Genomic DNA, 22,880 nt, shown 5'->3' with positions numbered 1-22,880 from the left:
AGTTAGTTACACTTGTACCAGTTTGATGAAAGTTTACTACTGTTAGGATACCTTTCGATTGAACTGACTCATTTTTGAAGTATTAAAATGAAATTTTAGCTGCTGTATCCAAAATATTAAATTTTTGATTATTTTTATTTAAAAAATGAAAAAAGAAAACATTCAGATTAAAGATTAAGATTAAAGTATTTTTGATCGTTTAGGGTGTCGACAGTGCACAAAATTTTTTGCATAAAAACAAAAATTCCAGCTAATTTTTTTCGGATATTCTATATCCAACCCGAAATTTAAACTAAAATACGCAAGAAATCTTTCCTTTACGTCACGGAATTTAAAAATTAAGTTTTTGTATCGCATCGTTGAGAACATAAGCAAATGGAAATTGTTGTGTAATTGTCTTCATAAATTGGAAAAAAGTGTTTATAGTTATCTAATTTTAGTGATAAATTATCAGTCTTCCCTCCATTTGAACTTTTCGATTTTCTGTCTCTTCCTTGCAAAGCGTTTGACATCACAAACGGGATGAGAAAAATAGCGATTGCTATATTTTTGGATTCAACACATTCGTTCGAAGTTAATTGCTCATTTTATTTAAATCATTTGGTAGATATTTTTTTTCAAATACTGGAAAAAAGGTTCTTGGAAGAGCTAAGTGACTTTTGACGGCACTGGCTTGGCATAATATACAATTCCGCAGTAGAATAGCAATCCTCAATAAACTATAGGATACGTAGCTTGATAATCTCTTACAAAAGTACTCTGATCTCTGAGTACTTTGAGAATTTCAACTAAATGAAATGATTTATTAACCCTTGTAAGACCATCTGCCAATTACTGTTACGTATTTACATACTACACTTTCACTTATCTCGTTTAGATAACAATTTTAACGAAGTTATGTCGAACGTCAATTTGCTTTGAGCGATTACTAAATCCGTTTGAATTGGCTTTGATTTATCAGATTTAATTGTAATTTGATCCTTGAATTTCTTATTGAATTGATATTTTCTATGATACAATATCCATCTCCAAGTAATAATTAACAGGAAGGTTGACATGTGTTGATCAAGTGTTGATGTATTTTGCATCGACTCATTTAGACCGAGTTTATAAACAATTCAAGTGCTTCTGCTCTTACTTTGAATTGTACAGAGTAATGTAAACGTACCGCTCAGGAATTTGTAAATATAAGTCGTATGATCTATTGATACTTCACCCTTTGATATGTTCATGAGAAAATTGTTTCATTAACTTGATTCGTTTGTAAATGATTCAGCGACGTCAATACAAAATTTTGTACAGATTAGAGACGATGTTTCGTGAAAAGATTGTTTGAGATGAGTTTAAAGTATGGCCGAAGTTCAGTTGGATTACCTCTAATTAATTTTTATGTTTAAATTTTCTTTTAACTGGACTTCATGTGTTATTCGTTCGACTGTTGAACAAGCAATAATGTTTTTTGTTTCAAGAAAATGACTTGTGTTTGAAATTCAAAGGTTGGTAGTCTCTCGAAAAGATGTAACATCTCGATTCCTTCAGAAGTCTTCAAAACTGGTCACTTAGATTCCTGAAATGAAATTTTAAGAACTTACCTAAAAATGTTTCAATAACTTTTCCTAAAAACTAAACGCATCAGAGTCCCTCAAAAATTTTACCTTTTTGTCTTCAGTCATCATTTCTGCTCCTAAAAACTTGAAAAATTATCATTTTTTCTTTTACCTTTTTTAAACAAATAAACCCCTTTCCATAGGCTTATAAGAAATTTCCTCTGAACAATGTAAAACCTACTGCAACCTACGATCACAAAATTCCTTTTCTCCTGTAATCGCATTAAAATAAAATAAAATTGAGTTTATTACATTGTTGTTCAAATGATTCGACTCGCATTGAAAAGGAAAATACTTACCTTTTTTTTTCCTTGGCGTAACAACATTATCTTGTCGATTTTTCACAGAGATTTCTTCTGTGCAATCCTTATTGTCTTCGTCAGCTTCTTTCTCTCTCTTTCTCTTGAATTCAATTGAATTGTTATAAGGCAACACAGTAACATTGTTGTCGCATTATTACACACTTGAGCCACCTTCGTATTTACTTTCACTTACTGCTTCTTCGCATACCGAATGAATGCCAACAAAGATTCCTCGAACATTGTTTTATTTGCTAGAGACACGCTCTTGATGTCATTATTGGCATTGTTATGATTGTTTTGGCAACAAAAGTGTGCTTAACACCCATTTACTATTCCAGTGCCACTCGATTATGTCGGGGGTGTTACGTTTCGGGTTTGAAATTATGTGCGAAGAGAACTTGAATAAATTACAAATATGTTCGGGAAATCGCCAGACCAAAAATTTTATACTTAGATGAGGGAGAAATACTTTTTTTTTTAAAAGTTATTCCGATATGATTGTGATCGAAAAGTTTTGCACGAACAATTTCTCCAAATAGACAGGCCATAATAAACATTCCTTTAACCCATTTTGAAAAGTTGTCTATCTACTGCGTGCTAACTCCAGATACCGTAAAACTTTATTGGGAATATTTCTGCACAGACAATATTGATGGCGGTGTGTGGTTCCTTTGGCACATTTCGATATACGGCGCACGAAATTTATTGGACCACCAACGAAACACTTTGCTATCCATTCGCACGAAACGATGATTCGCATTCAAAGGCGAACGATGATGATGATGGTATTCATGGCACACACCGAAATTATCTCTCCAACAACTGCCAAAATGAAATGAAAAACTGCTATTATTATCAAAAGTTATTCACGTGGTTAAAAGTTATACTCACTCCATTTTTTTTCCATCTCTTTGCTTTGCTTCTACAAGTCCAGCATATCCCCGATACGAACTCGAGTGCCTGTTAATCTAGATAATTATTTGGCAATATTTATGTTTCGATGTGATTTGAGTAGAAACGAAATTTTTCGGGAGATTTTCTGTCATGTCAGTTTTTCGAGAGATAAGCGGAGGAGAAACAAGACGATGGTTTGCCTTGCGGGTACTGATAAGAGAAATTAGCTGCAAAAAACGCAATTTGATGGGAGTGAGAGATAGAATTAAAGTAAAGTTAAAATTAAAGTAGGAAAGGTAAAAAATGAACAATAGTAGCAAAAATTTGCAGCAAAAACTAATTGTTAGAAAAGTTAGTTTTGTTACAAATTAAACATTTTCATCGTTTCAAATTTCTATGAGGAAATTGTTTGTATTTCTCAGAAAAAAACAAGCGGAAACATATCGAAAGAACAAATAATTGTCTGACACACTATAAACATTTCTATTGAAGAAAACTTTGTAATTATATTTATTCAGAAGTTTTCTCGGGGAAAAATAAAACTTGTTTTAATATCAAAATGATTGTAGTAATAATGTGAAAAGTAATTGTTACAAGGCAATTATTGTGGTACGATTGAAGGAAACTTTGAAGCTTTGAAAAGCCACAAATGAAGGTATTTGGTAAGGAATGATTCTGGTTTGAAATGCGGTTGGAAAAGATGAAAAGAGAATTTGAAACCTTAAAGAAGAAATTTGTTTTTGTTGAAATTAAATACTTTTTAAATAATTTTAAAAGTTTTGTTATAAGAATCAAGGTCGAAAAATTTAGTTAAAATAATTTTGACTACCCTACGGATTGAAAAGTGTTCAAATTAGTCCCTTTCGGAAAAGTAATTGATGTCATTAAAGGTATTAATTTAACTACTTAATGAATTAATTTGAACACTTTTTAATTCTTAGGGTAATCAAAATTTTTTTTTAATTTACTTTTTCGACCTTGATTTTAATACCAAAACTTTAAAAATTTTTTGATCTTAGCTTAAGTTTAAGAAAAAGTTAGATTAACTCAAAAATTAAACATTTTTTTTAATTAAATTTACTTCATTTAATTTTTATATTTAAATTTATTTTTTTTTTATTTAGCTTTTTTAAGAAAAAGTTAAATTAAGTCATAAGTCAAATGCAGGGCTGAAAAACTTATAAAGTCAAAACCATTTGACTTATGACTTAAGCTTGAGTAAAAATCACAAAAGTTTGACTTAAGTGAAATTATTTGACTTATTTTACCAGATTTTTGAAAAAATTTAAAAAAAATGGAACTTTTTCCCAAAATTTGGTCGAAATTTCAAAAAACATTTGACTTTTGACTTAACTCAACTTTTACTTAAACTTCAGCTTTAGTCAAAAGTCAATTAAGTCAAAATATTCATTTGACTAAGGCTTTAGTTAAAGTTTTAGCCACATATGTAAGTTTTTGAAGCTTAGGTTTAAGTCAAAAAATTTTTCACCCTTGACCGAAATAATAAATTAAAATTTAAAAAAAAATTCAAAATGTTTTTGTACTCACAATTCATCTCCGTTAACCACGATGTCCTCTCCCACTAATTTAATGAATTACTCATGCAAAAATAAGAAAAACAAAAAAAGTACAACTAAATTACGCTGATTTACATTTAAAAGATTGCTTGCTTTTTCGCTTCATACACTCACGCCCGCCACACGCTTTTCCCTGTCTTGGTCGATTACTTTTAAAGTCAGCGACAAAAAAAACTTTCTTTTTTTTTTGCTTCGCCGCCGTTTCTAGTTTAATGATCTTTTCGCCATACTTTCCTTATTGCTAGAAGGAACGAAATTGAGCATGCATGAATTTATGTGAAGCTGTTTTGTATTTTGTCATTCCACATTATTTCTGCGTTTTTTTTTATTCAAATGTTCATAGTAAAAAGAAGACAAAAGAAATTAGTTGAGGTATAAAGTTTTTTTTTTGTAGAATATTTTATAATAAACGTAGAAAAAAGGAACAAATGACAATTGTCGTGGATTACATTTTTGTGGTTAGTTTTTTTTTTTTTTTGCAAATAGGGAAAAACACAATAAAACAATGGAGAATGGCAAAAAAAAGGAATTTGTGCTGTATTTTTTTTATGCATTTGTTTTTAAGAGGCTTTCAATGGTAGTTTTAATAAAAGAACAAGGCAAATTTCTCATATGATTTTTTCCCTATTTTTTTTAACTTTAAGAGGGACTCTTTAGTCTAAAATTTTAAAATTTAAAGGTTCGCAAATTTCTTCCAGAGTTACGCCTCTGTTTAAATTGATACAAAACTTTCGAGTGTCATCAATCTTCCGCGAATAATTAACTTTTCCGTGATCCCAAAAACTTTTCCCAAGTCGTTTGAGTCTAAAACAGCAAAGCGACTAAAGCAATCAATTTAAAAATCGACATTTTAATAATAAAAAGGCAACACATTTATTCAATGCCTCTCATGCATTTTTGCACCAAACAAATAGCTTTTACATTTTCCGATGCAGAACAAACACAAAATTTAATGTATGAACTCTGTTGCAATTTTCATCCAAATACAGAGATACAGTTTGAAAATAAATCTAAAAGTTTATCCCGACCATTATCTATTTTTCCCACATAACAAACTCCCTTCTTCATTGCTTCTTCATGTAAATTGGAGTAAAGCAAAATGTGAAGAAATTGCATACTGTTTTTTATTTTTTGGTTCGAAGCATTTGAATATAGGACACTGATTTTTCGTGTAAATGTAAAGAAACAAATAAATAATCTGAATCTGGATAAAATCGTTTTATTAGAAAAATAAATAAAATTGTGGTTTGCCACAATAATAAAGGGAGACAGGTATTTATGTTGTATTAAAAAAAGCAATTTATTCCGTTGTAATTTCCACGAAACATGGAAAAAATATTGTTGTCTCTAGAAACAAAACAAAAAAAAAAGTTTCTTTCACGCGGGAATCGGTTCTATTTAAAACTTTTAATGCTGTTTTCCTCCTTATTTTCTCGGAAATTGAAGAAGAATGCAAGAAACATACATTCACTAATACCGTTAATATTTTATTGGTTTATTGAGAATTTTCGAGTCGTGAGACATTTCAGATCACTTGGTATATTTTACGGAAATGTAGAAAGACATAGAGACACGTAAAATATTATAAAATAACACAAAATGTATGTTCACTTACTAGACATTTATTATTTATAACACTTGTGTTTCACACTTAGTTTGTTTCATTCATTCAGTTACCTGAGTTAGTGAATAGACTACGAACGGAAGGAGTAAAAGACAAATACTATGAAGAATGACGATATGGAGAAAGATGTTTTATTTTCCTTCTGAGAAATTTTTGCGTTGTGTAAATGGAGAAAGGTTGTAAGACTGGAATGCAGTTTGAATCGATTTTGAAGGAAATAGATCAAAATCAAGTTTGTTATTTTTTTTGTGCAAAAAGGTTTGACAAAAGTATTGAGTACTAAAGTTGTGAAAAATTTATGTTTCGCAGATGGTTTAAAACTCTGCGAGATATACATACAGAAATTGCTACAGTAGAAAGGAAAAGAGAAGACAGATTTATTAAGATCAATTAACGATGATGAGCGTTTTCAGCTGAGTTTTAAACGATTGAATACTTTGCGAGTATTTCAATGAAGATTTTAAAAGAAGATTTTTTTTACTTCAAAGCCTAACGTTCAAAGGCGCTAGAATGTGAAATGTGTGTGAGTGATCGCCTTTTCAAATGGTAATCGTAAGTTAAGATGTCTATCGGAAGAATAATATTTGTCTGGTCATTTTTGATTTTATAAATCGACATACAAAAGTCAAACTAAAGCAGTTCTTGGACCATTAGGAGAAGATCGCTCGTGTAAGTTTCGGAATCCTGATAATCCCCTCAGTAAGTTTAACGCCTCGTTATACGCTGAATTTTTTTCAGTTGTTTCAGTTTTAATGTTCCTGCTGCTCCGCATACAGAGATCAAATATGACAGATGGCTGTTTATGTAAAAATAATAAACGAAGAGTCTCATTTCGTTAGAAAGACATTGTTCTTTTTAAGACTGCAATAAATAGATATGCTTTTCCTTTCATAAAGTCCACTTGTTACTTCTAGATGAGCCGAAAATCGAAATTAAGATCCAGGTAGTTTTTATATTTGTTGACTTTTTCGATATTCTCACTTTTAACCAGTAGATTTCTCTTTAATGTTTTGTTCTTTAGCTTAAGATGTGAGTATCTTGAACTTTTTTTCTTGACATTGTAAGTCAAAATGTTTTTGAAAATCCAAGAAAATATTTTCTCAAGGTCATATGAGGCATTTTAGCTTAACAACAAAAAGGATCTCTGCATAAAAATGCAGTTTTACCTTAAGCTCGATGTTGAAAATATCATTGATATAAGCTTAAAGTTGAGTAAGTAAACTGAACGATGTATTCCAATTAATCAATTTGACGTCATATAATTTTAGTGTTCAATCCTAATATTTTCTTAAATTCCTATCTGAAATAAAAAAAAAAATTATAAAATTTATGAACAAGTTAAAAATTTTTATGTCTCGCAAGTGTCTTTAATTTTTTTTTCGATCTTGCGAGACATAAAGTTTTCACATTTAACTTAAACTTACGTAAGAAGTTTTCTTACCTTATACTCACATGATAGATTGCATTTCCTTCTTATGCAATGGGAGTAAAAGGTGTGAAGGTGACAAAACTTGAAGCATTCCCCAAGAAAAGTATGAGTAATGCATATCATCCACGAATTAAATTTTATACACGTTAAAACTTGTCAAGAAACTTTCATTAAAACGTTTCAAAAGGAAGAAACAACTACTTTAAAGTGTTTTACTACAAGTTTTTAATTGTACAAGAATGTAAACTCCTTCAATTAAACTGAGGTGTATTTCAAAACATTTTACACTTTTTTCTAAAGAGTACAAGAAAATATAATTTACACACTTTACTTACCTTAAAATAAGGGTTTTCCACAACCTACACATATTTTCATTCAAATCCATCTCGGAAAGTCATTGCCAGACTTTTCGTTGTGCAGCTTTTCTCAAATAATTAATTTTACGCACACAGAGTCGGAAAATTTGTGGATATGCATTTTCTGCACCATAGTTTGTCATTCGCACAGAGTGGAAACTCACTTACAAATTACTTTACAAAATGCCAACAAAATGTTCTGATGCTGTGGGAGAGAAGTAAATAAATTAAGTTGATGAAAGCAAAAATATAACCTTGATGATTCGCATTACATTGTTTCGTTACAGCATTCCGAGATTATTTCAATGGAACAAATGCGTGTAATCTGCTGTTTCTGACAGAGCAGAATAATCGGGAAAAATTTTGTGACGCAAGTCGTCTTTTTTGTTGTTGTCGCAAAATCGCGCAACTGGAATGCACGCAAATCAACAGACAGAATTTATGTTTTTTGTTGAAATTAATGCGATTTTATTTATTAATCTTGGTACAGGACGTTGTTGATTCATTTAGTCGTAATTTACATCCGTGATGAAATGAATAAATTATTTTTATTGTTGAAGCTTTTCATCAGTTCAAAGAAGGGAAAAAAACGCAAATTGAGTAATTTCATGGGTTCAGTAAGAAAGTTGTCTCGTGGCATAACGAGAACTTAAAAATGGATTTTGTTTGCAAATTTTATAATAACATGCATGGACGACTAACTAGCAATAAAACTATAGCGAACACTAATTGCTTCCATCACAGCATGTAGCTATAAATAATTACGTGTAATAATAAATGCAACTAATCTGTTTTAGGTTCGTTGAGCACAGTTAAGTTGGCAATGTATGCAATTTAATCGATTGTTCACATGTGTAGGTTTACAAATTGAAAGGTGTCAAAGTTGAAACAAAAAATTTGCGTCAAGTTGGATTTTAGTAGTCGGTGATATTATACAAAGTTGCCATGAATTGTAAGTTTAAGTTTTGTTTTATATTTAACTTCATAAAATAAAACCACGTGATTTGGACTTCAAAATATTTATTTCACTACTTGACTCTGAAGAGACTCGGATGACGACTAACTTGCTATTTGCCTTCCTTGCTATCTTCATTTTTTTCTTCCTTCTTACTAACTACTACTAACAACATTCTTCCTTTCCTTCTACTATATTCCTACTCTACAAGTTTAATATATTTTTACAAATATAGATCTTACCAAAATTTTTTGACTTCCTAGATTTGATGGATGAGGAAATTCCTTCGGTTCAATTTTTTTCACAAACTTTACTTTTCATTAACTTGAAATGTTCTGAAAGGAACAACGGACATATTATTTAGCTTTAATTTTTAATTGATTCAATATCATTTCACTGACATCTCAGGTTTTAGAGAGTTTATTTAAAAATTAACTTTTCAATTAAATAAAAATTTATCGTTTGATAATAAATTTTAATGAAAAATTTAGCTTTTTGTTCACAAACTCCTTTTGAGTTTATTGTTTCAAAGTTTTTTGGATAATTTTTTTTTTATTTTCTCAAAAAAGAAAAATTTTGAAAAATCTCCATGTAAAAGTTTGAGGACTTTATTTTCAAGACCTTAAATCTTAGGATCTTAGAAAAAGTCTAAACTATACAAAAAAAAATTCAAATTTAAAGCTATTTAATAATGACTTACCTGAATTGCTTCAAATAAATATATTCTAAATGCACTTCCATCTCCCTTCCATATCGACTCTCAAACTTTTTCTTCACATTATGCGCGAAAATTTATGTCTGACCTTTTGCATACACATAAATTTCCCATTGTTATTACAAAAGAGAACGGAACCATGTTTCAGCAAGTGAAGCACTTGTTGTGAGCGTCGTCGCATCATCACCAAAAATGCACAAACTTTTCTTGTTTATCGAGCATGCACCGAAAAACCTCTCAAACTCCATTGTATTAACTGAGAAGTGTGTGTTAAAATGCTGCAATATCAAAGTCAACTTTATTGTTTCTGTTAGAAAATTTTCATAAACTAAAAAGCTAATTTACTTGTCTGTGTATCTATTTTCCTACAATTGCTTCGAACAAGAACAAAAGTACCACACGTTTAAAGTTACACAGTGGGTTAAAAATAGACATAATGCGGAAACTGAAGTATAATGGAAAATATCGACAAAAAACAACATAAATTTAAAAGCAGAAATTGTTTGACTTGTTCTCCAGCATTTGCATGGGCATTGTGTGCGTTTTTTTAATTTGAACATTATTTAACTCCCCCACATGTTTTCTAAATAACAGTTTCTGTTAAATAATGCCTTTTGTGATACTGGTTAAGATATTTCAGTGAAAATCCCGAAGCAGAAGATTTTCATATCAGAAGTCTTTCAGTTGTTCAGCTTTTTTTAATCTCTTTTCATGAAACTCATTTGAATCGATGCTATTCAACGACAGGATAAAATGCTTCTATTTCACTAAATAATTGCAGCATCATGCTTTACAGTTGATGTTGATGATGATGGAATAGTATAGAATTATGCAAGTCTCGTTACAAAAGTCTGTAAATAACAGCAGCATATGTAAATCCTTTAAAATTACTTCTAGTTGTTGTTTCAGAATTCCTTTGTGTTTGATACAATTGACAAAGCCCTTCTCTGAAGTTCATTTAAGGAATCTCTTAAAGTTTGTGATAAAAGTTGATGACGAATGGTTTAAAGTTGATAAAAATAATATTTTTAAAGCGGAATAATGAAAGGAATAAGATTTTTTTACTTACCTAATATAAAATGATAAAACTTTTGACCACGTGGTTAATAAGAGAAGTTGCTACTAATTTTCGAAAACGTTAATTTTTAAATTGTAGATTTTGTCAAAATATATGCAGAAAATTACTGTTTAAGTTAGTCAAGCAAATTGACTTTGATCCAATTTAAAGCACTTGATTTCAATTATTTAATTTTTTGAAAGAAAACATTTTCAAAATTTATATTAATTACAGTTTCCAATATTTCCGTTCCTTTGAAACACAAATTACAATAATCACCATTATCTACTTTTTCCGTTTTTTTTTCAATCCAGTTCTGTAAAGTCAGAAAAAAAAGTTTATTAATGAAACGCAATTTTAACTGTAATATAAATGAAAATTAACAAGGCATGAAATTGAAAAGGGTTGAAATAGAAAGAAAAGCGGAAAAACTAGAAAACGAACAATAGCATTCGCATTGAAAACATACATCAGGAAAGCTGTAGGTAGTAGTTGAGATGCTAGAAACAACATAACAGGAATAATATTTTCTTTATGTGACTCACATGTAAAAAAAATCAAAGTGGTATGTATATGTGAAAAATGTCGTAAAACAAACTATAAAGCGCATTTTTGTAAGTCTTTGATGTTAAAAAAGTACGTTACTAGGCTCCAGAGAAAAATTGAATAATTGAGTAATTATAATATTTTTGGCTTCATAAATTACATTTAAAGGCTCAATATTAAGAAAACTCAAAATTTAAGACTAAATAATTTTTTTGTATAATTCTTTAGTCTTAGAAATACAGAGTTTTCTTAATATTGAGCGTTCAAATGTAGATTTAGGAAGCTAATTTTTTATATACTCACTGTAGAGGCCTTTTTAGACCCTCAAAGACTAAAAAAGGCCCAAATTTCCCACTGGATACTTATACTTATATTTATACTTATACTTATACTTATACTTATACTTATACTTATACTTATACTTATACTTATACTTATACTTATACTTATACTTATACTTATACTTATACTTATACTTATACTTATACTTATACTTATACTTATACTTATACTTATACTTATACTTATACTTATACTTATACTTATACTTATACTTATACTTATACTTATACTTATACTTATACTTATACTTATACTTATACTTATACTTATACTTATACTTATACTTATACTTATACTTATACTTATACTTATACTTATACTTATACTTATACTTATACTTATACTTATACTTATACTTATACTTATACTTATACTTATACTTATACTTATACTTATACTTATACTTATACTTATACTTATACTTATACTTTATACTTATACTTATACTTATACTTATACTCTTACTTATACTTATACTTATACTTATACTTATACTTATACTTATACTTATACTTATACTTATACTTATACTTATACTTCAGAAGTTATAATGATACAGACAGACGGTGAATTTTTCTTCTAACTCTTGAAAATGCTTCAAGAGAATAGTAATGCAGGCACGTAAAAAAAAATTACGCACCCGGAAAAGTACACTAGAATGTGCCGTGCTTTAGTTCATGTTCTTGTTCATGACGAAAACAAAAAAAAAAGAGTTGCTGATACCATCATTTTTACAAGTTCCCTACATTTGCAAGAACTAGCTGTAAGAACAAAGATGAAAGAATTTTATTGTCTACGCACGTAAAAGTACATCAACATTCATGACATTTTTTTGTACGCCAAATACCTTTTTTTTCCGAGGATGAACAAAACACGACAAAAAATGTTGTGTTTTTCTTTCATCTTTTGCTTTATTTTTGTAAAAACTTGCCTTTTTGACAAACTTTGTTCTAGTTGCATGAACTCACGTACCTTCGACAAATGAATAATTATTTGCTTGTTTAGGAGAAATTACACATGTGACCATCCACATAGCTCTTGATTGAAGCTCTTGACCTGATGAAGCTATACGATTTACGGTTATTTCTCTAATTTATGAGGCACAACGAATTGAATTGCCATTCTTCTACCTACGCAGAGAATTAAGTTATATTTACACTTTTGCTTTAATGTAAACATATTACGTCAGAAGGACAGATGGCACTTTGAACAAACAGACCACCGCCACCCTGAGAATGGAACGCAACAGTTTTAAATCATCATCAGCCTACGTTGCGTAGTTGCTATGGTTGTTTATCTCGATACCGAGTGTTATTACTGCTATTAATGTAGGAGGATGAATATTGTCTTTGCGTTACTGCGAACGGAGATCGCGATGGCCAGGTTCCAAACTACACTCCTGGTATTCATAATAAATATTTATTTGCTGCCATATTTATAACGTCCAATTAATCATTTTAATTCAGTATCATAAATTTATTAAAATGCCATGCAGAATTTCGGCATGAAAGCAGGAGTCGCTTCTGAAGTAAGACACTTACAATCTGCATCCAGAGACACGACAAAGAGGGAGAGAGATGTTTTTCGGTGTGGTTTTCGTAAGTAATAACAATAAATATTAGCAGCAAAAGTAGGGCAATGTTTACCTTCTAATGAAATCTGTGCGAATGCGGTGCGGGTGTTGAGTGTAACAAAGCATTTTTCATCATATTGCCTGACACATTTTGTCTCCTGTTGATAATGTAAGGATGCTTTATGTCGTCTGTTATCTATCAAATGTTGAAAATTCATAAATAAAAAACATGATTTAATGAATTTATCTTTGCAGGATTCGTAGAGCTTTGCTGGATATTCACATGAAGTTAAAGGGAGTTAAGGTAAGGTAAGTAAAATTTCCATGTTTTATTGTTTTGATAAAATTTTTAGTTTATTTTGACAAATAAGAAAACTTTTTGTAAATTTGGTAATGGAAAGTAGTTCAAAATAAAGATTTTTTTATAAAGTTCAAAGAAAAAGCTTTTGAGTAGAAAAATTCAGAAAGCTAAATTTATCTATAAATATAGCTTGCAAAGTTCATTCCCTATCTTATATTTTGACTCAGAGTCAAAAGAAAACTTATAGTGCTTTAAGAGGCATTTTTATTTTCAGACTACCAAAAGCGACAAAAGTCGTATAAGATTCAAATTTGACCAATGTCATTCGATTTTCCATCTTTTAGAAAAGTTAAATTAATTTTTACCGAAATCTGAGTCAAACGGTTCGCCCTTGAAAGTTAAGGGTCTCACAAGTACTAAAAGTCAGTCGGGGCTAGAGATCTTAAATTTGACATAAAAATGTAGTCTTAAAAGCACTTTTAGACTCCATGTCGAGTTATGGATAAATATGAAAATTGGCGGGAAAACTGATTCGCCGATGAGATTTTAGTGAAAATAACTTTAAAAAATCTTATATGAGAGCCCTTATAGGAGCCATCAATAAGAATTATTTTTTTTTGCTTAATTTGAGGTTTTTAAATTTCTTTTCGCTTAAGGCATTTTTGACCCTAATTTTATACTTTAGATTTTATTATGAAAATGATCGGTAGATGGAAATAAATTTAAATTCTGAGATAAAAAATAGGTCGAGATCAAGAAAAATTCCAAAATCACACAATTGGACCCATTGAGATAAATAGAATTATACTACTTTATATTATAACTTTTATCCTTCACTCTTGAAAAATGTTAAGAAAGAAATGTTGAAAAAGAAACAAAAAGTTGTAACATGGGTAATTAAATGCACTTACCTCAATTCAAAATTGATATTCATTTTTTTCTAGAATTATTAAAGCCTATTCAAAACATATAATGACATCTTTCGAGGACTATTGAGGTCTAAAAAGAACATATAAATTGAATTCAACATTTCCATTAGGGTAACCTCATTGAAATCTATTTTACCTTGAACATTTATGGTTCAGTTACAAAAAATAATAAACACAAGAACACTTTTTAAAAACTTAACTTCAACAGCTCCTTTATGCTGATCTTATCTTGTTTTAAACCATGCTAATTAGCTTCATACAAAGTTGCTTCAATCACAATAACAAGATCAAAATGTTAATTACCACATTTAATTAGCAAAAGTATCATTGCAACTGAATGAATTTGTTTTTCATTTTTCAGTATTTTTTTTTTAATATTCAACAAGTTTGTTGTAAATGCTCTTCATTTACAAACAAACATCGTAATTAATATGAAAAGAGCAAATTTACCTGGTTTACCTTAAATGAAGTAATAAAATAAAATGGTTATTAAAAAGTTAAACAAAAACCATGAAATTGTGAATCTGGAATTTCTCCCCTATTTCGATTGTTTTTGAATTAAAAAAATTAAATACAAAAAAAAAATATTTTTTTTTTACCTCAAGTACTTTTAACTCGCCACAGAATTAAAATGCTTACCTTCTACTATAAATTAAAAAAAAAATTATAGAAAAAACAACAATTTTTAATATAAAACAGTTCACAATGGATTTTTTTTATTAATATCTTTTTTTTTCTTAACATTATTATTATTTTTCATTATCTCTACATCAATCATTCGTATAATTTTTTCCAATTTTACGACTTTTTCCTTGTTATTAAATATTAATCTTATTAGTTAATAAATACATAAAATTTTTATTGATTTTCCTTTATACACGAATTCAATAAATTTCCATTATTATCATTTTTGTAGTAAAATTTTTTTAATATGATAATTTATTTAGCTACAAATTTGTACCGAAAATAAAATAAAATCTCTTTTTCAGTAAAAATTTAATTTTTTTATATAGAAATTTTTTTATAATAATTATTTATTTATTAATAAAATAGTGAACTATATTTTGATCAAATTTTCGTTCATCCTCGAAACATAACAAAGTTTTTAAATAGATAATTAATTATGTATAGGCAAAAGTTTCTGTTTTATTTTTACACAACGCAACGGGAAAAACTTATCCTTTTAATATTTCCTAATAATACTTTCTTATATAAATTTTTCCTTATAGGTTAACGTTAAACAGTATATAAAGGTAAATATCTTAAATTTTTTAACTATGAATAATTAGCCTTTGAAGTGGATTAAAAACTTTTTATATACAACTTTCCTGTATCCGATTTGATGTCGTTACCACTTCGGGTTTGAAGCGATACTCGCTGAAGGAAGATGTCACTTGATTCTGACTCGTACTTGGACTCAGCAGGGCACCTACCACACTTGTCGTCGAGAGTTGTGGTAGTTGTTGCTGAATGTTACTACTGCTATTGCCGTAATTACTACTTAGGTTACCGTTGCTATTGTGGGAATGGGGCGTCATAGTTGGCGGCACAATGCCGTAGAGATGCATTTGTTGATGAGGGTGATGTGGCATTTGTGACGGAGATTGATTGTAATGTACAGCTGGATGCGCACCTAATGGACTTATTGATAGTGTGGAGTTTTTACTTTTGTGACCCATTGTGGCGTAACCCTTTTTTTTGGAAGGTAAGTGAATAAAAATTTAGTTCATGTTCACAAAAAAAAATTTAATGGCACAAAAGAAAAGAAAAAAAGTTATCACGATTTAATGTCAATCAAAAAATTGAGCTAACTTGTTCATTAATCTTCAAAAAAAAAAATCATAATTAATGAGGAAATTATAAGACATTTTTTGTGTAAACTTTTCTTTTCTTTTTTAAATACGGAACGGATCCTCTTTCATTGTTACGCGATTGTTATTGTATTAATATTTACTTTTCTTTTGTTCAATTGTTGTTTTTATTTATTTTTTTCGTTGTTGTTATTATTTAGCTGCGATCCGACGAAAGGAACTCAGGAAGAAAGGAAGCAAATTTGACGGCAAAGAAAAAATTAACAGGAAGAAAGTAATCCTTTCTGTTTATTTTTTGTACAATAGGAGTGACAGCTTTTCTTTATAATAATTTCAGATTTTACCCAGATTTTAACTTTTAACAGATTTAAACGTGAAAGGTGAGTAACTTTTTTAAAAATTTAATTTAAACTGCTAAAAAAGCCTCTGACATAGCGTAAACGAAACCTTTTTCAACCTTTTTGAACCATTTAGGGGCCTATTTTAAAGATTTTTGTTCTACAGAATGCTCGGGGCCCAAGGCTGCAGCCTTGTTAGCTTACAGGATTATCCGCCACTGAATACAGGCAAAAAGATTGAAATACTGAAATGAAAAAGAGCCATAAAATTCTAAAGCTACCGGATTTGATAAACTTTAGTTCGTGAATGACGATTTTAATATGAAAATCAATGAAGTAAAGACGAGTTTTGATCTACTTATACGATTCAATACTCATGGATATAAGACATGTGGACGTTTCCAGCATAAAATCCCTTGCTAGTGAGCATTAAGTCCTTTGCTATTCGAGGTATCTAAGTGCATCATGTGTGTGGTTTGCTGTCTTTAAGCATTCGAAATATGTTGATTATAGGAAAATTCGTGATAGATCGACGTTTTCAATGTAAATATGTAGAATGGGCTTTAGAATGAACTCTCTTTTTGGGTAGTAGAAAAATCATTGAAAAATTGATGATTATAAAAAAATTAACATTTGAAGAGAGTGCAAGAAAAGATCCATCAAAAGAACACATTTCACAAGTAAAATGGATTCCTTAAAAAGATCCGTTATTTTTTATCTTGCATTAAGAGTTAGTTTAGGATGAGAGATTTCTTACTTCACAGCTTCAAACATTTGATTTCTATATCGGCAAATTTGAATCTTATAGAATAGAAACAGAAATTTAACATCTGAAAACCAAAGGCAAAGAAGATCTACGGAAAAGATATCCGATAGAACCCAAGGAATCCAATGGAAGAATATTACTTACCATACGGATTGAAAAGTATTGAAGTTCATCCCTTATTTCGTAAAAGAAATTAATCTAATACCCAAAGTGATTAAATTAATCCCTTAAGTGATCAAAATAATCCCTTAAAGGATTAAATTAACCTCCTTTGAAGTTGGTCACTAACAGCCCCAAAAAATTAATCGTATAAGGGGTTAATTTAATCCCTTGAGTGATTAATTTAATCCCTTAAGAGGTTAAAATAATCCCTTCCAAGTGTTTAATTTAACCCCTTGAGCGATTAAATTGATACCTTTTGATGGTTCCCGCGACTTCGACTAAATTTAATCGCTCAAGGGGTTAACGGGTTAAATTAACTTGAAGGAATTAATTTTTAGGGCTGTTAGTGACCAACTTCAAAAAAGGTTAATTTAATCCTTTAAGGGATTATTTTGATCACTTAACTACAACTTTATTTAAGAATTTTTTTTTTTTTGCCACAAAAATTTTTTTTGTGTCTAAAAGTTAGTTTATCGTGTTCTATGATCAAAATTCCCACGATACCTAAAATTTGTCATCGAACTCGCACTTTAATCGAGCTTAAATCCACTGTATCTTCCATTTGTTAAACTTTTATCCACAAACAATGTTCTACATTTTTATACAAATTTTTTCAGCAACATTTTAAAACCAATTTTATCCCATTTTGGCCCATTTAATTATCCGACAGCCTTTAAAAACCCCTAAAAATGGCCAAAAAACGTACTTTTTGAACCATAAAAGTCCATGAGCTTTACCAAATTGTGTTAAAAATGATCTCATTTGATCAGAAATTGTGTCCTCTTTCCAACGATATATAACACTTTGCATTTGAGACGATTTTTCCCTGCGATATGAGATGAAGGTACCTCAAAAATGCCCCCAAAATACCCAATTATGGGCCCTAGCTATCTCATTAACGGATCAATATTTTTCGCTCAAATTTTGGATATTTTGATCATAGAACACGATAAACTAACTTTTAGACACAAAAAAAAATTTTGTGGCAAAAAAAAATTCTTAAATAAAGTTGTAGTTAAGGGATTAATTACAACACTTTTAAATCCGTACAGAGGTCAAAGTTTAAGTTTACCACTCAATACAAAATAAGATTTTGAAAACCGCAGTGGAGCCTCTCACACTATCTCTCTAAATTGTTGATGTCAAAAGACAACTGACAACTTTCATGTCAGAGTAAGTGACTATCTCTTTAACCCCTACTAAACTTTGCCTATAGTATATTTAACAAATATTTAAATTAAACAAGACTTAAAATCAAGAGCAGGATTCAAAACAAACAGGATGCAAAATAAATAATTTGCAGTCATTATTTGATAAACTTCTCTTGGGAAAATCAAACTAAAATAAGTTAAATTTTATTTTCAGAAAATATTTCACAAAACTTAAGTTAATTAAAAAATGAGAAAATTAGAAAAACTTTCTTAATGAAGAATGCAAATATTTGTCTTTTTCATAAAAAAAAAATCCTCGACAGTAGGGGGGAAATAAAAGAATAATTAACACAGACACAGATGTACAAAAATAAAATTCTGTCCAAAAAGATACAAAAAAAACTTCGTCGCCTTCCCTTCATTTCATAATAATAATCATAAATTTTGTTTAATTTTCTCGTTTTTTTCTTCTACTAATTCTCTTGTAATTCCTTTTCGTAATTTTTTTCCCTTCGTCAAATCTCGCAAGAAAATTTTGTTCTTTTGTGCCACGTTATAAAGAAATAAATTTTACTCACAATTTGTTGACTAGGTTTAAATGAATAATGATGTACTTCATTAGTGGCGGACGACCCTCCTAATGAGGCGACACTCGAACCATCACAACCTCCTCGTTCGGCATCACCAGCGGCTCCGCCAATTATGTTGGCGATATTACCGCCGACGACATAATCGCGTTGCGCGAGTCGCGATGACGGACTACGGTAAAGGGGCTGATTTGATTTTAGTGGACGACGTTCTGAAATAAAAAAAAATAAATTTATTTTAATGAAAAACAAAAAAAAAAATAAATAAATTAATAAACAATGAATCTTTTATTAGGATTGTGAGAAATTTTATTTTATTTATTTTTTTTTTGTGTGAAAAAAAAACGAAACTCGTAAAAAAATCATGTTAATTAGCGAAAAATTTTAATGGACTTTATTTTTAAACTTGTGTCGAACAATATCACAATTTTTTTTCATTTTCTCACGAAAAACGCGGTGAAGCTTAAACAAGATTAGTAATTAATCAAATAGAGTACAAAAATGCGTAGGTCGCTGCTGTTCACAACAAAAAAAAAGTACAATAAATTTTCTTGCTTTTCATTCAATTACAGAGCATTTTTTTTTTCAGTTCGAGTAAATGGATCGCATGAAAAGCAATTACTAAGAAAAAAAAATAATTGTTGCTCTACAAAAAAAAAATAAAATAAATTTTCTCACCATATTGATTGGGAATGATGTCCGGATCCGCATCATCCGTTTCATGAATGCCATTAGGCTCGCCTCCCGCTCCTACGAGTCTGACATTGCTCGTGTCATTTCCCGTACGACGCCCATCTTGCATCATGGCGCCATCTAGTTGGCAGTCTAACGGGGTCGCTGACACGTGATTATGCTTCGCGGCAGATTTCAACTTTGATGAAGATGATTTTCTGCGAAAAAACACAAAAAAAAGTTTTTCAAAAGGAAATTTTGTTTGAATTATGAATTTTTGTACTTTGAATGCCTGCGGTAGACTGAAACGGACACGATGCAAACAATGGCGAACAAGATGATGGCGGTGAGGGTGAGGGCAGCTAATACGGGGGATATTGGAACATTTAGTGCACTGGAAATGCCTGAAATTGGAAAAAAAATTGTAAAATACCAGTCGTCTCCGTTTAATTTTTTTTTATTAAAAAAAAAAATTAAAAAAATAACAAAAAAAGTTCAGTTTTTTGCAGAAGATAAAAAAAAAGTTGAAAAAACAAACCATGTTGTTGCCTTAACTTTTACCATGCACCGCAACTTGGACAGTTTCCAAGAAAAATGAACATGATAAATCACAAAAACTAACATACATGAATTGCCTTCCGATTGGAAAGACATTATATTTACAAATTTCTCGTAGAACGGGGGAGTTTAGCCACATTTTTATTTTCTTTTCCCACATACCAAGAAGAAAATTCCCCGAAACCCGACTTTAACAACTGAAATTCCTGTAGAACTTTACAAAAATTTTTTTTTTCAAACAAAAATTATTATTTTATATTTATGGAGGAACGAACAACAAGCTGACGTCTGATTCACATTTTTAACGTCATATTGCATTTTTTCGTGTTCACAAGGAACTTTCACATGTCAAATAACGTGGAATTCTCGAGAAAACCGCAAAAAAAAAATAATTCAAAAATAATATCCGTATGTTACAGTGAATTTTGTTTGAAACCTAATTTTCATGCGTTTCTCGTTTCATTACGTTTCATTGGAATGTTTAGATAACATCCGAGACGAGTACGAAACCCGTAGTCGACGCTCATGAAAACGGAGGAATATTGCATTTGTTCGTTTTTGTTTGCATAAAAAATTTTTTCCTCGTGCGAGAGACAGCGGTTGAAGCAGCGAGAATGTATGAGCAGGAATAATAATAATAATAAGTGCAGATAAATTATCTGCATTGAATGTTTTTATTTCGCTTTCTACCGTTTTCTTTTGGTGTTTTTTTTTCAAGTCTGATTGCTTATTTTTCCGTACAATAATAATAAAGTCATTTTTTTCTGATTTCTTGTCGGTTTAGGGAATTCTAGAGAGAAATCTTTGACAGTAAATTACTTTTAGTTGCTTAGATGAATGAAAAAAAAAATTAAATCCATGAGGAATTTATGTTAAATTAATTTAATTTAATTTTTTTTTTAAATTCAAAAAATAAATCAAAATTAAATTTCAATCAATTCACCTAACTTTTGAGAAAATTATTTATTTTTAATTAATTGATTTAATATTGTTTTTTTCAAAATTGTCAAAAATTTTACCAAATTACATTTTTTTTTATTTTATTTTATTTAATGAATTTTTTTTAGATAAAATGAAATTCAAAACGGAAAAATTATACAAAAAAAATTAACTGTTAACATAAATTAAAAAAAAAAAAATTATTTTTAATTAAATTTGAAAAAATTCAAAAACTATAATTTCGATTAAAAAAAAATACGAAATAAAATGTAAAAAATTTCGGTTGATTTTTAGAAAAAAACTATAATTTCCGATTAAAAAAAAATACGAAATTCGTAAAAAAATGTATTGCAAAATTTTTCATGAGTTCTTGACTTTTTAGACATTAAATATTTTTTTTTTGTTTAGAAAAAAAAATCAATAAGAATTTAACAATTAATTTTCTCTATTTAATTTAATTGAATAAAAATTTGTCATTTTTTTTTAATTTTAAATTATTTTAGATTTATTTTTTCATTTTTTACTGTTCTTTTAAATGATTTTTTAATCAAAAAAAAATTCTTATTATATTTATTTTATTTGATTTGATTTTTTTTTTTTGTGTTAATTTTTTTAATTTTTTTTTTAGTTTTTTTTACATAAACTCAAACTTAAAATAAAAAAAATTATACAAAAATAAATAAATGTTTTTTTCATTAAATAAATTTTAATTTCAATAAATAAATTTTAATTTCAATAAAAAAGTTACAAAAATTGTCAAATATTTAAATTTATCCCTTTCCCGGGCCAAAATTTTTTCGATTTTTTGCGCGTTTTGAAATTTCTTTTAAATTTCAAAGACCAAAATTCAAAAATATTTTTTTTGTTGAAAAGCTTGAACCCTTGGCTTTCAATTACAACTTGAACTATTTTAATACCTTAACTTAAAAAATTAGTTTTTCCAAATTTTGAAATGTCCTCCTCTGTGGACAAAACCGGGAAAGGGATACGAATTATAAATGACTTTTAAGGAAATAAATACATACAGCTTTAAAAAATTTAAAATAAAAAACAAATTTACCTAAATTTAATTAAATTAAAAATTTAATTATCTTAAACATTTTTTTAAATTTTTAATAGCTTTAGATTTTTTTCAAAAAAAAAAAAAACATTTTTTTTAAATTTTTTCAATTAAATTAAATTTAAATTAAAAATTAATTAAATTTTTATTTTAATTAAATTAAATTTAAATTAAAAAATAATTAAATTTTAATTTTAATTAAATTTAAGTATAATTTAATAACATTAAATTTAATTTAATAATTAATTTATTAATTTAATTTTTAATTAATTTATTTAATTTATTATTTAAGTTAATTTAATATTATTTACCTATTTAATTTAAATTTAATTTAATTTTAAAGATTAATTTTTTAAATTTTTTTTTTAAACTTTTAATTTTATTAAATTAAAATAAATTCCTTTTTTTATCTTCAGTAAAACGAAACTTTTTTTTCTTTAATTAACAAAAAAAAAAATATTAAACTTACTTGTATACTTGGCAACTCCTTTAAACAGAATCTCATCAATAACGGTAGGCTCGGAACGTCCCTTTGCATTCATCGCAAACAGCACAACGCGATACGTACTTCCTGGCTCCAAATCATCAATGTAGAAGGAAATTGGTGGTTTCTTTACAAATTTTTAAAA

At 28.8% G+C, this 22,880-nt stretch overlaps 1 protein-coding gene across 1 annotated transcript in view; it reads right to left on the bottom strand.

Annotated features, from left to right (window-relative positions):
• Nucleotides 1–15,510: 15,510 nt before the first annotated feature.
• LOC134835187 (uncharacterized) overlaps nt 15,511–22,880 on the bottom strand; it is a 61,536-nt gene continuing 54,166 nt past the window's right edge. The window contains exons 13-17 of the mRNA XM_063850058.1: nt 22,721–22,862; nt 19,978–20,098; nt 19,701–19,912; nt 19,014–19,234; nt 15,511–15,898 (exon numbers count right to left, since the gene is read on the bottom strand). Of these exons, the coding sequence (XP_063706128.1) occupies nt 15,521–15,898; nt 19,014–19,234; nt 19,701–19,912; nt 19,978–20,098; nt 22,721–22,862 (1,074 nt within the window). The 3' untranslated portion in view covers nt 15,511–15,520. The remainder of the gene's footprint in view (nt 15,899–19,013; nt 19,235–19,700; nt 19,913–19,977; nt 20,099–22,720; nt 22,863–22,880) is intronic.

This window comes from Culicoides brevitarsis, chromosome 3 (genome assembly GCF_036172545.1).
Source record: "Culicoides brevitarsis isolate CSIRO-B50_1 chromosome 3, AGI_CSIRO_Cbre_v1, whole genome shotgun sequence".
Lineage (NCBI taxonomy): Eukaryota > Metazoa > Arthropoda > Insecta > Diptera > Ceratopogonidae > Culicoides > Culicoides brevitarsis.
This window is presented reverse-complemented; position numbering and strand designations above follow the sequence as displayed.